Below are 16,716 nucleotides of genomic sequence, written 5' to 3' on the forward strand. Positions count from 1 at the left end.
GAATTGTGGTAAACTGCTGGCAAATGTTTAGTAAAGAGCACGAAAAAAGTGTGTTAATTAGCAATTATCCTTTTACTCAACAAGACAAAAAGAGAACACATTGACGGCAAATATTAAGTGAAAATCGACAGTTCACACTATAAAAATTTCGCCTTTTTCTTTCTGTGTGTATTTTCCCGAACTGTTTAGCTCTTTTAAATTTAAATCAAGTATTTTGTGAGAAACTGCCCTTTGTCGTACATCAATTTAAAAAAGATTTAAAATACCTCTTGTTTAAGGGCCAGTTCAACTGAACCCTATGTCGCAGGCAAAGCGGTCAAGGTTTTTGGTAATGTAGATACGATTCGATTCCGAACAAATTATATGGCATTTCAAACGTAAGTGGACAAGTTGACAAAGAAACCACTAGAAAAAGGCTTTAGTAGTAACCTAAAAAAACTATGTTTTTTTTTCATTAACTTTTTAAGACCTTCCAATGTCGTTAGGTATAGCGATGTAGGCCTACATTTTAAACCAGCGAAAATCCCAGTGCATATAGACTTTTTTAAATGCCGACATATACAACTACAAGAAGTAACTACTAATGCAAAACTGCTATTATTTGTCTACTCTAATAGCAGATTGGCGTTTATAACCTATCTAGGTGTAACCGATGCTGGCTTTAAACCGTTGAAATGGCCTACTGTCGTGTTGCATAAAACAAAGGCAATTTGAATATATATTGACTGCTTTTCGTGTGTAGGCTTTTGCATTTAAACCAAAAAGAGTCCCGTAAGTTTGTGTATCTTTGAAGCACAACCACCCTGACTGCAGTTAATTTTTAGAAACCAGTGACCAACGCGAGATTTCTAATCAGAACCTGTCCTTATTTGACTTTTTTTGCGTTTCTGAAATTCTTTGGTGCCGAAAAAACGCACAAAACTTCGAAGCGGCAGATTTCGGAACTTTTCCATTATTTTCTGCTGACGCATTTTTTTCGGGCCGACGGACGTCTCGCACGACTGTTGCGTCACAAAGCCGAGGAATGCTGACGCGGCAAGTCTTGCCTGGGTCAGTGAAGCTTGAGGGGAAATTTTTAAAGGGACCAATTTAAGTGCTTGTCTGTTCGATTCGAACCTCTGCTTTCAGTGGCTTACAAGCTGTTTAAATAAGCGCGGTATGGCTGGCTACACCAAAGGTCTTACACCTAAAACAATCCTTGTCTGATTCACAATCCCACGTGTGATAGAGGAATTAGGTTGCACTGTATAAAGACAATATGTATCGAGTTATCGACAAGCACAACGGTGCTACATTAGGTCAAAGTATAAATGATGACTATTAAAATTCACGAAGTAAAAAGCGATAAGAATGGTGACGCATAACAGATCCACAGGCACATGCTCGCAAAGACGTATGCAAGTGGCAAAAAGTTTTATGAAAATGTTTTATAAAGTCTTTGAAAAAATGTTTTAAACAAATATTTTGTCGTTATTTGGTCGACTCAGGCCTTATCCGACATGTTTGGTCTTATTATGACCATTTTCGATCTTGTTCTGCTAGGTATACGTCTGCCTATTTGGCTTCATACTATAGCAGTGGCGCCCTGGTGTGCCATTTTTAAGCCGCGGCGCCCTGGTGTGCCATTTTTAATGCTCAAGGGTGCCTCGAGATATTTTGGAATCTTTAGGAATTTTAATTTTGCTATTCATACGAAGCCTCTTATTCTATGTGTATAATTATAATGTAATAAATCAGAATATAATTCCTACATTGCTCAGAGTTTATTTGTATTGTTCCAGTTTCGTTTAATTATAGTAAACCACTAGACATTAAAGTGAGTTACTCTACAAAATTACTTTAGGGGTGCCACAACCCATAAAAGGTTGCGAACCACTGTACTATAGTATTATAGATTATTCTGCTTTAGGTAATGTTGATTTCGAGGCCTTACTGTGTGTTCCTATATAGCTAATGACTAGCCAATATCAATCCGTGTATAACCTACATTGCGAATAGCAAACAAATGCTATCGCACTGCAACTATTATTCTGATAACAAAACATTTAGGAGCTTAACTGGTAACCTGGCGCCTATATAGAATATATATATTTTAACAAGGGAGCTTGGCCACCACTAACTGCCAATGTATTTCAAATTGCATACTGTCAGGTCGCTTATAGATTTATTGTAGTCTACTATCGAAAAAGTTGGCATAGCTTAGCTTTCATTAAAATAACTTACAGCGCAGTTAAAACACTTCTTGCCGGTAAGGCATGTATTTCGTTGTTTCCTGTATAGTAGAATTTATATAAAACTAACGTCCAAGAAAAGCGAAGTGGTCAGTTAACGACCTCGGTAGGCTGGATGCAAACGGGAAAAAGAAATAGCCAGAACGATTTTAAGCAGACTTTTGGAGTACACACGCGAAGCAAATATGAAAAAATTACCAATAGAGATACCTCTTTACAAACACATTAAGCAAATGGGTGGTTATTATTGTGTTTTTTCAGCATAAGCGGAATTAAATAACAAAGAAAATCAAAAAATCGACGAAAGAACTGAAAAGAAAGACAGCGTAAAATGCAACAGGTCCTGCTGTTTACCGTATGACAGTTGTTTGAACAGCATTTATAAAACGCTGCATTACTCATCCGTTTAATGACCGGACAGCAGAAAAAAGTATTTTTAACTTTTATCCCCCGACCCCCTAAGAGTACGCAGCTATAGAAAAATGTAAAAAAAAATGTATTACAAAAACAGTTCAAATTGAACATATAAGGAAGTTTTCTAATAAAATAACAGCCATAACTGCGATTTTTTGTACGAATAAGCCCCCATCAATAGATTATTTTAAGCTCATCAGAAAAACATAATTATCATCATAAATCATTAAATGTCTCTTCTGCTCTTTACTTCTTGTTTAAAAGTCGTCAACGTATATATGTGTAACTATCCAGTAAATGATTTATTATTTGTATATACCTTTTGTGTTTAGAAACGGTTGCGACAATACTGCGACATTCATTGCCCTGGTGAACATTCTGGAACGTCTCAAGTCACAAAACAGAGTCGACGTTTTCCGGACCATCAAAGACCTCGGAGATATGAGACCAAACATGGTGGACAACTTGGTAAGCATATTTTAACTTAGGCTTTAAGCTAGGCTGCATATAAGGTTTATTTTCTATATTTACTTTTCGAGGAATTGTATGTCTATTGGTACTTGGTGGTTTTAAATTAATTTACCTATCAACACCAATAATGTTGATATCCCTAAAATGAAAGATACGTACGTTGAAATAAAATATTTCAGGTGGCTATTTTCCACAGTATATTATCTAACAGTTATATTTGGTTTATTTGATAAAAGGCTATGATGTCAATTAGTCAAATGGAAATGACTTAGAATATTTATGCATATAGAAAATTATTCCAGATGTTTTTGCGCTATAAGCTAAAAAAATTTGGCGTGTTAAAATAAAACGTATTTAAAAAAATGTAACTGTTTATAATTAAACAATAGTTTCGTTTTTTGTAGAAATAAAATAAAACGGTTCCTATGTTCTCAGAACCCACATCTGCCTAAATTGTTTTCGTAACATAATAGCTTAATTCTGCGTAATTAGCGCTTTGCATATAAAACAAGCGAAAATGTATTTCAAAGGAACTGTGTGTTTAAGATCATTGAAACATACACATCACTATCGAAAGTTTTACATTAACATCTAACCGCATATCAGACTTTGTTCGTTGAATTTTCATCACACACAAATGTTTGCCGTCAGGTTCTTCAAACAAAAGCAGCAAGCAGCCTTCTCTCCGCTGCGAACATTGTGTGCATTGGTAAAATTAAATCAAGGCGATACTTGTAAATCAGTGCAAGGAATATCAAAGCCATAGATGTTGAAAATGAATAAAACATAGATGTTAAAAATGAATAAAGAGTTATTCGAAACGTCCAAAATGCAACCTACTTCTGTATGGGGTTTGATATTCTTATTACGTCTTACTACAACCTCCAACCATTATGCTCCAAAGTACAAGGAAAGTGGTTAAGCTTTAGCGATCTTTGTAAATGACCGTATTTGTCTAATATTAAATAGAGGAACACGTAGGGCCAGCTGATCCCTCTATTCAAACTGTAGGGGTGTGCGATAATATGGGATTTGTGCCCATAACCGATACAAAGTTATTGTATCGGTTCTTCTCCAGTATTTAATGTTTAAAAACATTACTATTGCTTATTTCTATTTCATTAATTTTGCTTATTTGGCATATGGTAATGACGTATTAAGTAACTTAAGTAGGTTGCTGTACATTACACGTTGTTAGTCTTCAAAAATTTACCCTTGTTTCACTGGATGTTCGATAATATCGGATCTGACTCGATACAGGTTTCAAAGTTATCGTATCGGTTCTTGTACGATACTGCAGGCTTTAAACATCAAAAATATTACTATTGCATGTTTCTATTAGATTAAATTTCCTTATTTGGGCATGTAGTAATGACGTCATTTGGTATCGGATTAACAGAAATTTTAAACCAAATATCAGCCAAGTGACATTGTTTATTCACAATAGAAAACAATCCCATCAATTACGGCAACAAACACGACAGCAAACAATTACTTCTGATCTTATAACACTATACTGGTATCATTTTTTGTATAAAACCGCTTTTAATATTAGAAAAAAAAATAGTTGCTAGACTTTGGCACGGGAAGAAGTTATAAGATAAAAATTGGCACGTCAGCATGTTTGAGTTGGACACCCTTGTAGTACACAAAGTTTGGGATGTAACTAAGTGTGATTCTTATAAAAGGAATGCCCTCGTCAACATTATCAATATGAATAAGGCTAGCCTTGTGTTGCACGTCCCTAGTTGTAGAGGTTATAAAATTATTGCACGAGCAGCGCAAACCAATGGTGTCACTCAAATAAAGCGAGCGCGAATCGGTAAACAATAAAGCGAAAGACTTGTTCGTTCACGGTAATAATGGCTTAGTTTAACGACAGCAGTTTATGCATAGGCGCCAAACTGTATAAGTTGCAAGTGAAACAGGCATGTGGATGTGTTCAGTAGCGATTAAGGCTTTTTGGAAGGTTGTGCTTTCTGAAAGCCCTTACCTATCATAAAATCGACAATAGACCGCTTTACGTTAAAATTGGAGGAATATTTTAGCCTAATTGTGTAATATTAAAGAATCCTTTTAAAAGTTGCTAGTGAAACAGGCATGTGGATATGTTAAATCGAGATTTTTGTTTATTAGAAGATTGGGCCTTTCGGGAAGCACTTACATAAAATTTGTGAACAGTAGACTGGCTTTACGTAGAAATTACAGAGATATTGTATCCTAATTTAGTATTCATCAAGGACAATGTTTTTTTAAGGTGTTTTTGGGGACCGAAACGGTCGGGGAAACATTTTATTGGGCCACAGACCAATTTAAAATAGCTACATTTACTGAAGAATTCAGTTTCATTTATGTCACTATACTTAATTTTACAGCAATAATGGCTTGGGGAGGAATTAAAAAGGAATGTAAATTTATTGTTCAGCAGCAAGTATCTCACTAATGCAGGGTTGAATAAATAATCTGTTTTGAAATATGTTCTGCTGTGTTTTGTTCTAAACCTATTTTATAGTTGTTTTTTAATAAACATTTATTGGGCCACAGAATTTTTGTGCTACGAAAATAGGCCACGGAAGTTAAAGATTGAGAACCACTGGTCTAGCACCTAAGTAAAGCACGCAGCCCAAAATCGTGTAATATCACTACTATCAATTAGAAAAATATTTATATTATAATTTAAAGCAATCAAACCTATCCAGCAGTAAATAATTATGAATAATAATGCCTAGTCTTACTTAAGTTGGGTTATTTTGTCAACCAAAGTGAAAAAGATGGCAATAGTTCAACGTATGACGAAATTTTCAACATGTCACAGCTATGTTGTTCTTAGGTGAATAGTTGGGTCTATAAGTTTAAACAAACATATACGCTTCGTACAAACAAACGGTAAACTCAATATTAGCTGGTATGCGAATTATATGCTTATTTTCATGCCTGTGTCAAAAGTCCTAAAAAAAGTTTATTTGAAAACAATAAATATCACTGTAGCAACAAAGGAATTTTTTGTCAAACTTATTTGTTAACATGTTGAATGGGGAATTAAGTTATTTTAAAGCAAGTATTTTCTGTAGTTTTCAAAAAAAATTCAAAAAAATAGCATGTCTTTCTAACTGATGCTGTGTAATACGACTCAGGGTATTATTATAATAAACCTTAATGTGATTTAATAACGTCTGAATTAAGTCAATTATCATCTAAGTATCCATTTAGGAAAAATCGAAAAACCTTTTTTTCTCGAAAGTGTTTGTAAAAAGGGAAAACTTTCCTCCATATCAGTAATCTTTAAACTGTGTCACGTGTGTCTTGACAGATCCTAAGTATTTAGCCATCTTTTTAACTTTTAAAATACGTTCTTTGCATTATAATCACTCATGCATCTAAGCATTCGAGATTTAAATGCACGAAAAAAATGTTAATTTAAAGGCATTCACCTATTGCCTTGCCTTGTATAAGGTGCGATTATTAAATTCAAAATCTGCTGTTTTCTAGAAGTGCGCGGCGACTATTTGTTGATTTGCTTTTAGTGTGCCGCAAATTAAAAGAGTTTTGATAACCACCGCACTAAAATTTTAATCGTATAAAGAAACCAATGTCAAGCGCATAAAATACACATAAATACGTGTTCTCGTTGTTTTAGTATGGATTATTATTGGAGGCAGTCCTATTTCATTTTGTCTTCAGTGAGCATCGCATCTTTCAGCAGTTAAATAAAGAAATGGGTAACGAAGGGTTAGCTAGTGTTCACAGTAAGTTCGTATACAGTGCAATCGTTGACTCCTTTGTATTAGGTCAGCTGTTTCCTCAAAGTTTATCTGATGCAATTCCTTAAACTCCCCGGATTGTTTTGACGTTACACTGTGATACACGCGTTTGGTGGGTTGGTTGTATGTAGTAAACTTTCCATGCACTCTGCAGCTAAGATGACCGAATCGCAGAGTGTTGATAGATCACGTACCCCTGCTACGTTGTTGTAATTCATATATTAGATCAGGGGTGGGCAAACTGCGGCTCGCGAGCGCATGCGGCTCTCCGGCATGTTTTTTGTGGCTCTTCTAGTTATATCGTAAAATTCCAAAAAATTTGTAAAGATTACCAAACGTACCATTTTTTATTTATTTAGGCCAGCATTATGTTTATGACGTAACAATAGACATAGAATCCGAAGAGTCAGTTAACAAAAGACTGATATTATTAAATATTGTGCGTGTTATTTAGTTATTACCGTTATTATTATTGTGTTGATTGTTATTATTGTGTTGATTGCTATTATTGTGTTGATTGTATGTTTTAGCATTGAATGTAAAGAAGGGCAAATTCCACAGAGTTTACACATGTTATCAAAAGTGAATCTTATTGGGATACGCGTGGGTTTTGTTATTGATTTAGAGCAGTGGTTTTCGAGTGGTGAGATTCTTAAGCATGCTGCGGGACTGTGTTAACTTTTTTCGACCTATTCGTTTAGCAAAAGTAATTATGAACTACTTTGCTAAGTAGTAAGCGTAATTGTAAGGCAACGATAAAAAGTCTGCCGCAATTTTGTTTATTTTCTTTGTGCGCTCCCTGTTCAAAAGTTTGAGAACCACTGGTTTAGATTTTCCGTAGTTATTAATTAGCAGAGTTGTATTATACAACTGTCGAAAAAAAATTGCAACCCAGAATAAGTTTTTTTTACAATATTTTGCAGTACGTCTGGACTTTTTTGTTCGCTACTGTGTTATTTCACAACCGTCATTAAGCAAAAACAGATTATTTAGATTTAAAAATGAAATATTTTTGCAACGTTAAGTAATTTTTTTGTAAAAGATGTGTAGGTCAGAAATTCTGATTCCGATGAAAACGTTGTAAGGTAACGACGTGAATATAGTAATCAAGTTTTATACCGAGGCGGTTTAGTGTTTTTAGAACTTGTCTTTCTATACTACATTTTTTATAATAAATGGCAAAGTTTTCCCGCCGGTCAATTTTCGATTGTCAACGCCATAAGTTTGCCGAGAAACGAAAGTCATGTGCTCCCATCAGATAAAAAAACATTAGTATCTTTCTATGAGAGAAAGTCGCGCATCTCAAGCGAGCGCCGTCGCGAACTCACGGGTAAGCAACTTTTATTTTCTGGAGGTTCTTTCTCTCGTATGACGTATTTTTTGCCGGGATTGTTTGCTTGAATATCACGCAAGTCTAAACTATTGATGGTACAACTTAAAGTTTTACGTTTGTTTGTAATTCTGGGCCGATTAAAAAATTACGATTTCTTGAAAATAGAAATTACGATTTCTTGTTTCTATTTCATTAATTTTGCTTAGGCCATATCGTAATGACGTATTAAGTAACTTAAGTAGGTTGTTAAAAATTACACGTTATAGCCTACGAAAAATTTCCCCTTATTTTATTGGATGTCCGATTATATCGGATCTGAGCCCACAACCGATACACAGTTATCGTATCGGTTTTTGTCCGATATTTCGGGCTCTTTAAACATTAAAAATATTACTATTGCATGTTCCTATTAGATTAAATTTCTTTATTTGGGCATGGTGTAATGGCGTCATTTGTTATCGAATTGACATTAAATTTTAACCAAATATCGTGTCTCATTATAGAAACAAATTACCAGGTATCAAATATACCTAGTCCTTAAAGCAGGGCTGCGGAGTCGGTTAAAAATAACCCGAGTCCCGAGTCAGACTTCGGTCAAATGTGCGATTTCGTCGAGTCCCGATTCCGACCTTGACCCTACACTCTGTATTTTGCCAAAAAAAATAAAATAACGTGGATATCTAGGCAATTCACTTACAGGGGTGTCGTATAATTATTTACTCATGACACATGGTTGGAAACTATTCACCATTTGCTATTCCACCTTTACAATTAAAAGTTGGCGGCCATATCAGTTATAAAATTTGGCACTGCGCATGCGCATGTCAGACTCGGGACTCAAGTAGTTTTACGTGGTCTTAATCGAGTCCCGAGTCCGAGTCCCGAGTCCGACTCCAGCAAAACAAACCGACTCCCCGAGTCCCGACTCGACTCCGCAGCCCTGCCTTAAAGGGTACAAATTTTGACATACCACGACAGAGTGAAAGTTAAATGATTAGCAAACAATTAAATTAACTTAGGTAGGTTGTTGAAAATTACACGTTATAGCTTTCGTGTTGATACAGGCTCGATTATTCTCGCATATTCGTCCCTTGAGGGTGATGCGAAAAAAACGGCAGAAATAAACCGAAAAATGGTAAAAACACCTTCAATATTAAACGCTTTTAACTCAAATTTGTAGATTTTAAACCAATCGGTCAAAGTAACATGTGTGCTTGTCTATACATATCAAAATCCGAAAAACTAACAGTTGTATAGCATTATATATATCTATATATTGTATATGTTTCACAAAAATAAACAAGAGGGTCGTAGCAATGTTTATGCAGGTCAAAAATTATTTTATAATGAGCGGAAATGACAACAATTGCGTCTGACTCGCGTCAATGCACCAAAGTTTAACCAGGGGCCTTTATTTACATTTACGCTATAACCCACACAACGATGTGCTCCCACTTCGCCAATAGAAAGTAAAACAGTGTGTGTCTAAAATACGCGAAGGATTAATTTGTCATTACTGCTAAAATATCCACAGTTCAGTGAAAAAATTGTCGAATTTCACTTTTGTTCTTCCTTAGATTCTTAGACTAGAATTTAATATTATTTAAACAATGTAAGTTATGGCTACATAGTTTTGTATTTCAATGAACGTTGAAAATGTAAAACCCCGAATTCTAAATACCTTTTATCCAGTTAGGGGTAAATAGCCACAAGTAAGGAAACACTGCTTTAAAGGCTCAAAAAGCCTTTAATTAGGTTATAATTATGGTGCAGTAAAATCGACAAAAGTGTTGGTTAACTTATTGTCCTGTCTGCGCATAACAGATAATGGTAGACAAATTATGAACAAAACATTTAAATCATTGATTCCTAGTGGGGGGACGCGTTACATTGTGACGCCTATTCTGAAGCTAGGGTATTTAAAGTAGTGGTTCTGTAGCGGGTTAGGGTGATACCTTTGGTTTGTTGGTACTATTCCTAGGTCCCTAAGACTCTTTATATCTGGTTCATGTCAAAGAGAGGGGAGAGAGAGAGAACGGAATATTATGACGTAACGAGGAATGAAAAAACCGTTCAACCGCTAAGTTTATGACACGACGTTAATATTCATATTTAATTACATTACGTCAATACAGAAAAAAATATAATTATATTGTTTAAATTTAAATTTACCCGGTTAAATTTCTCAGGTTCAAGTTTAATTTTCTAGGGATTTAGCTTGTGGTTTATTGGTAGGCTTCTTACATTTGTCTGTATTTACGATTTAAGTGCAATAGGCCTAAATAAAAAAATATATTTTCGTACATTGTGCGCAGTCCAAATATGTAAGCGCCCCAACCTACCCGTGTTTTCTGCCCATAACGCAGGAAACGTTAATCCAAAGGGAAAATGAAATTGCAATTGATTTTTAGGAGAAATGCCCGGGTTAAGCCAAACTTCAAAGCACAATTGTGCGTATATCAGTCTTCGGAACCTAAGAATAGTCATATTCCGATTCATTTTGGACTTATTTCGACATGTACAGGTCTTATCTCGACTATTTTATATTTTAATCTGTCATGGTTATTACTGCGAATATGGCGTTATTAGGTCGCTGCTAATGGTTGCTTTTAAGGTCTTACTTTGTAGGTATTATTGTGTTTTCCACTGGCTAGGCTTAATAGGAAAGTAAAAAAATACATGCTTTATATATATTAAAATATTTTTATTTGGCTCGCGGCGCACTCAAAGCCTTCCATGGCGCACCAGTGCGCACCAGTGCGCCGCGGCGCATCGGTTGAGAAGCGGTGCGTTACATCTATGACAGTGATATAGTATACGTGGTCACATTGTCCTTAAGTTTAGTGTACTGCGGCTACACGCATTGTTGCGTCATAACGTGTGTTTTACCTCTTTGTGAAATAAGTTATGCTTTTTTTCGTTAATAGGCGAGTCTGGACTATAAGTATTGCTAGTAGAGTTTGTCATCAGAATATAAATTGGCCAGATATAAGGCAGTGTAACTAATAAAGGGTACACACCCACATATGTGTTCAGCAGATCTTGCCCTTCTGAAGCTGCTTTTGGTCCAACAATTACGGCCTACGTATCACAGTACACAAAGTTTGGGATGTAACTAAGCGTGATTCTTATAAAACGAATGCCCTCGTCAACATTATCAACATGAATTAGGCAAGCCTTGTGTTGCACGTCCCTAGTTTTACAGGTTATAAAAAGATTGCACGAGCAGCGCAAACCAATGTTGTCACTCGAATAAAGCAAGCGCAAATTGGTAAACAATAAAGCGAAAGACTTGTTCGTTCACGGCTATAATGGCTTAGTTTAACGACAGCAGTTTATGCGTAGGCGCCAAACTGTATAAATTGCTAGTGAAACAGGCATGTGCATGTGTTAAGTAGAGATTAAGGCTTTGTGTAAGGTTGTGCCTTGTAGATTAGTAGCACTTACCTAATATAAAATCTATAATAGACCGATTTACGTAGAACTTACCGAGGTATTATAGCCTAATTTAGTATGATTTAAAAAAAGCCTATTAGATATAAACGAAATAACTGACGATAAGCTTTTTAGGTAAATTAAAAGTCAAATCTCGATCATTTGTTACTTAAGTTTGGTCACGTTCTATAACTAGCAGGTCATGTAATTTGTTTTTAGTATATATTTTTTATAAATTTGTTCAAGTATATATTTTTATATTTTAGTTTCACCACTAAATCGTTGTTAGTTGTTAGACTAATTTATTCTTGGTGAAAAGATCGTATAAATTGCATATTTTTTATCTAGCATGTATTATCTTGTTGTTTTAAATATTCTGTTGCTTTCGTTTTGCCAAAGCGCAATTGGGGAAGGTGAGAAAAACTAATTACCATAAATAAATAAAATTTGATATAAAACAAAAAAACTTTTATTGATTGTTTAAAACTGCCGAGCTTAATTTGAAAGCTAAATAAGTTGTAAGTATTAGGTAAAATTACGTTCAAAATTTGATACGTCAAATTTTGGGCTTGTGTTTTTATGTATTTTAAAACGACTAATTTATGCCCTGAATATGTTATCCGAACTCATTTTTTTAGATTGCGCACCTGATCTATCGTCGGTTGGCGACAGCGTGATCACTTTATCGGATGAGTTGAGCGATGCGTATACGGCAGAGAAAAGATGCGAAGAGCTAGGTGGATATTTGTCTGTGACCAGAGATACGAAAGTCAATGAAACTGTGATTAGAGCTTCGAGGCAAAAGTACAACTTTGTAAAACAAGCAGGTAAAGAAATTCACACTTGTGGCCATGTGTAAAATATATAAACCTGCTGAATTATACTTTCGTTGAATTCGAGGCATGTACTGAATTTATTTTTGGCGCTGGTCTAGAATCCTATTCATTTGTAAAACTTTATGCCAGGAGACTTCGCAAATGTTTCGACATTAATCAGTCATGCTGTGGAGCAAAATTCGGCACTAGCTAAAAATTAAACAGTCTTTTATATACGTGCATTTATAGAGTTTAAAATGGTCGGTTGGCAACTGGTGATTTTATTTCATAGGATTTTAATGACTAAAAGAATGCAGCAAGCAGATTTTAATTTTTTCTTTAAAACTGAGTGTTGCTTAATTTGTAGAGCGGTGACCCTATTTTCAATTTATGAATATTAATTTTGTTTAAATATTTTTAGCTAAAAGTTTGTGTTGAAAAAGCTTTTTGCTGGAAAATGTGTAGCCAATACAAGGAATGTGTAAAAATTTCACTCTGTAACGTCACTATTAATTGCTTTTTGGGTACTTTAATTTCAAAAGGAATTTTTAAACTTGAGCAGTTATGAATTGCGAAAGGAACATTAAATTTAAACACGATTTATGGCTCTTGTTAAAGATGGTGCCTCCAAGTTTATATCGTTAAAATTTGAACTTGTTGGCTCAACAGTTAAGGGTTAATATCGCTGAATATTAAGATCCAAACTTATGAATATTTATTATTTTAATATTTTTTTGCTAAAAGTATGTTTTCTAGGAAGGTTAAGCCAAAACAAGAACTGTAAAGAATGTAACTCTGTAACGTCACAACTTTTGGAAATATTGCTCCATAAAAATCGTTGCACGCTCAGTTTGCTCAGGGCCATGGGCGCCCGCGGGGTGGCAAGGGGGGGGGGGGGCACTTGCCCCCCCTGGAATTTCAAAATGCGATTACTAGTATTATTTATAAGTGTAATATGTATTACTTATGAAGGTTAAAATATTATACATTATCAATTGCCCCCAGTGGCGTATCCAGGGGGCGGGAGTTCTTACCCCCTTTTGTAAGTGATATTATCGTTTTTTGTTCGTTTTTGCCATGGCTTAACAAACTGTTCGAAGCGGCGTGCTTTTCAAGTAATTGGGTCACGCGTCTTAATCTATTGCGAAACCAAAATCGAGGGCACAACGCCGTTTTTCGTCTTTTGTTTGGTCGACCGTAAACGCTGGAAGTTTTTCTCTTTCGTTATTTGTTTAGGTTGACTGATTAGCAAGTGTGTATTCGACAATTGACAACGCTAAGTCAAACCTTCTTTCCATTTTACTCGCTAAAAACGTCGAGTTATACGAAATATGTTCCTCGCTATTCGGTCTCTGCGCTAATATCCGATGTTGGTGTAACACAGTGGCGTAGCCAGCCGAAAATTTTTGGGGGGTGCCAAAAAGTTTGGACTTTTTTGTTTAGCTTTTGTCATTGTATTAACTGCCGTAACGAACACAAATTACAATGCCAGCAAACCTTTTCGAGCAGCAACTTGCTGAGTGTTAACGCAATACCCAAAACCGTTAAAAGAGCAAAAACTGTCTAAAAGTAGTAAAACTACATTAATGTATAGCAAACGTAATATTAACTATATCGTTTGTGACGTAGCAATGCATGGCAATTGAAGGTGTTGTATGTCTGTGATCGAATGTTATGGTACTGCTCATAAGTGCTAAAAAAACAAATTATTAAGAATAACTTTTAATAAATTTTTTTTGGGGGGCATGACCCCTCAGCCCCCTCCCCTGGTTACGCCTATGGGGTAACATCAACATTTGTTTAACTGAAGCAGTTCTTAAAAGGAGGTATAATGGTGACTGTCGTGCGCGTTTCAAAGTCTCCATTTTTAAGTAATGATGGTTAACGCAAAATTATACTCTTTAAGCATACTCTAAGACCATGTGCTAAGTGTGCAAAGGACACAACTTATTTCCCCTCAACCGCAGCTTGTAATTTAGCTCACTTGGCACACAGCCCGGCGCAGATGTTGCGTTAATCTGATAACACCCGGGAAAAACGTTCTTTGCTGTTTTAAGACGTCATTATTCATTGGTTACGCCCCTGATTGACCCCCCCCCTGGAACATTTTCTGCGGGCGCCCCTGCTCAGGGCAAATAATCCTGACCGCAAACATACCTTTACTTGCTGCATATAGATGAGTTTGTATATGTTATAAATGCCACCCTACAAATCGAGGATACCATTCGTTCAATTTATTGTTATGACGTCTTTTTGTAAAGTTGTGTTCTCTATCGAGATACGAAAACAATCTGCTGGCGAATATTTTTTGCGTACAGATACAGACACTCAGCGAGTTTGGATCTATTACAACAAGGACAATCCTGATATTTACAAATACTCACGATCTGCAAACGTAGACTTATCATCTTGGGTGAGGCCTAACGATGACGTTTTGTGGTATTTCGACCTTTACAATTCGTAAGTGTTTAATTTTATATAGCACAATTAAAACGCGGTAAATTTCTATTGACGTTTTTAGGTCCAGTTTTTCAAAAGAGTCTATCCCCGTTAGCTTCTGTGGGTATGTCAAAGACTCAAATGAAACGTGGGTTGTCAGCGTAAACGGAACCTGCAGCGAAGGTGAGTCTAAATATCGAATTGATTGTAAGAACACAAAGTTAAAGCGCTTATTATTTAGATCCATCGGAGCAATTCGTGTTGTATGCTCTTCACTTACCACAACCAGGTTACAAAGCTATTTACGCTTATAATAGAGATAAAGGACCATTGTCAACAAGATTGACAGATGTTGAGGCTGACTACGAGGGCTTCAACAAGTCACCCGAAACGTTTTATGCACCAGGTATTTTAAGTTTTGAAAAAGTATGTCAAAAAAAATTGACTCTTAAATGAATTATCGCTGCTATAAAGACTTTTTAAATATTGGGATGAACCAAATCTTACAAAAAAAGCGAAATGGGTTTAAAAAATTAAAATCTAATCGTCCCGTAAAACATTGTGTTTCTATTTTCTGACGCATTAAAATACTTGTTCGTCCAAAGGCATTAAAATGAGTCTAAGCTGGGAAATCTGCAATAGAAATCAATTAGCCCAGGACGAAAATCATGATATTCCCCAGTTCATAATTTGTAGTATTTTCCGCAGCGGTGGCGCGGATTTAATTGGTGCGCGGACACACTTTTTTTTTGCGCGTGACACACTGGCAACAGGCAAAAAAAAAACAAGTCTTACTACATGATATTTCACTTTTACCTTACTGTTGCACTACCTAATAAATTAATTTAGCTATAAATCCGAAGTATTTGGTCCGTGCAAGGCTGGAGATTTGGAGAAAATGGCATGTTTGCGATAACAGGCGCTTTTGACAATAAACAATATACGTGACCTTGATACATGTCGCTTTCGTTAAACCTTTTATAAAACAGTTTTGCAAAATAATACCGTTTTAACATTTGCAATCAACAACTCGCTATTCGGATACGTACGGATTTATTACGTGCAAAACAATTTCACGAAGTGTTATTTTTATTTATTAAAGACACCCAACGAGTTTGGATTTATTATAACAAGGACGAAACCAATCTTTACAAATATTCGTCATCTGCAAACGAGGATTCACCTTGGGTTAGTCCCCAACATCTCGGACATTTGTGGTACATCGACCTTTACAACTCGTAAGTACTTTGCAGTAGTTCTCACCTGGGATGCCGCGGCGCCTTGATGTGCTATTTCTAATGCTCAAGTATGCTGATAGGTATTTGAGAATGTTTAAGAATCTGATTTTTATTCACTTTGTAAGCCTCTTGATACAACTATTTGTGTACCATTCGAGAACATTATTTTGAATGACATTTTCGTATATGTTTTAAGTGGATTGTGTTGTTCCAGTTTCATCTATAGTGACATTTTAGTAAAATATTTAGAAAAATTTCCAGTCGGCTACTCAAAACCTATTTATTATTTTTGAGGGGTGCCGAATCACTGCATTAAACCATTTTAATTATTTATCAAATTTTGTTGGACTCTAGTATATAGCCTTTTCAGGTCAACATTCTCACCCATTTCTATACCCATTCGTTTCTGCAAAACGAAAAGTGAAACTGGAACAAGCGAAAGGTGGAGTGTTGGTGTGGACAACAACTGTGGCAGTGGTAAGTTAAACATTCAAAAACTTGTTTATCTGTTGGTAATGTTATATTGCGAGACTGAGTCTAAGTGCGTTTTGTTCAAGGTTGGAAGGAGCAGTTCGTGTT

At 35.6% G+C, this 16,716-nt stretch overlaps 1 protein-coding gene across 1 annotated transcript; it reads left to right on the forward strand.

The window, feature by feature from the left end:
• The first annotated feature begins 363 nt into the window (after window positions 1–363).
• LOC146141172 (uncharacterized) lies at window positions 364–16,141 on the forward strand. Its single transcript, XM_083392831.1, has 8 exons — window positions 364–377; window positions 2,978–3,113; window positions 3,768–3,825; window positions 12,284–12,472; window positions 14,779–14,920; window positions 14,982–15,082; window positions 15,141–15,305; window positions 16,002–16,141. Exons 1-8 carry the CDS (start codon window positions 364–366, stop codon window positions 16,139–16,141), a joined length of 945 nt encoding a protein of 314 aa, XP_083248957.1.
• Window positions 16,142–16,716: the final 575 nt, after the last annotated feature.

Source organism: Ascidiella aspersa, chromosome 6, assembly GCF_963924565.1.
Source record: "Ascidiella aspersa chromosome 6, kaAscAspe10.2, whole genome shotgun sequence".
Classification (NCBI taxonomy): domain Eukaryota; kingdom Metazoa; phylum Chordata; class Ascidiacea; order Phlebobranchia; family Ascidiidae; genus Ascidiella; species Ascidiella aspersa.

Bases quoted from the DNA above. Each gene is read 5' to 3' on its own strand.
- LOC146141172 (XM_083392831.1), top strand. The intron at 3,114-3,767 runs GTAAGCATATTT...GTTTGCCGTCAG, and splicing joins CAAACATGGTGGACAACTTG to GTTCTTCAAACAAAAGCAGC. The intron at 14,921-14,981 runs GTAAGTGTTTAA...TGACGTTTTTAG, and splicing joins TATTTCGACCTTTACAATTC to GTCCAGTTTTTCAAAAGAGT.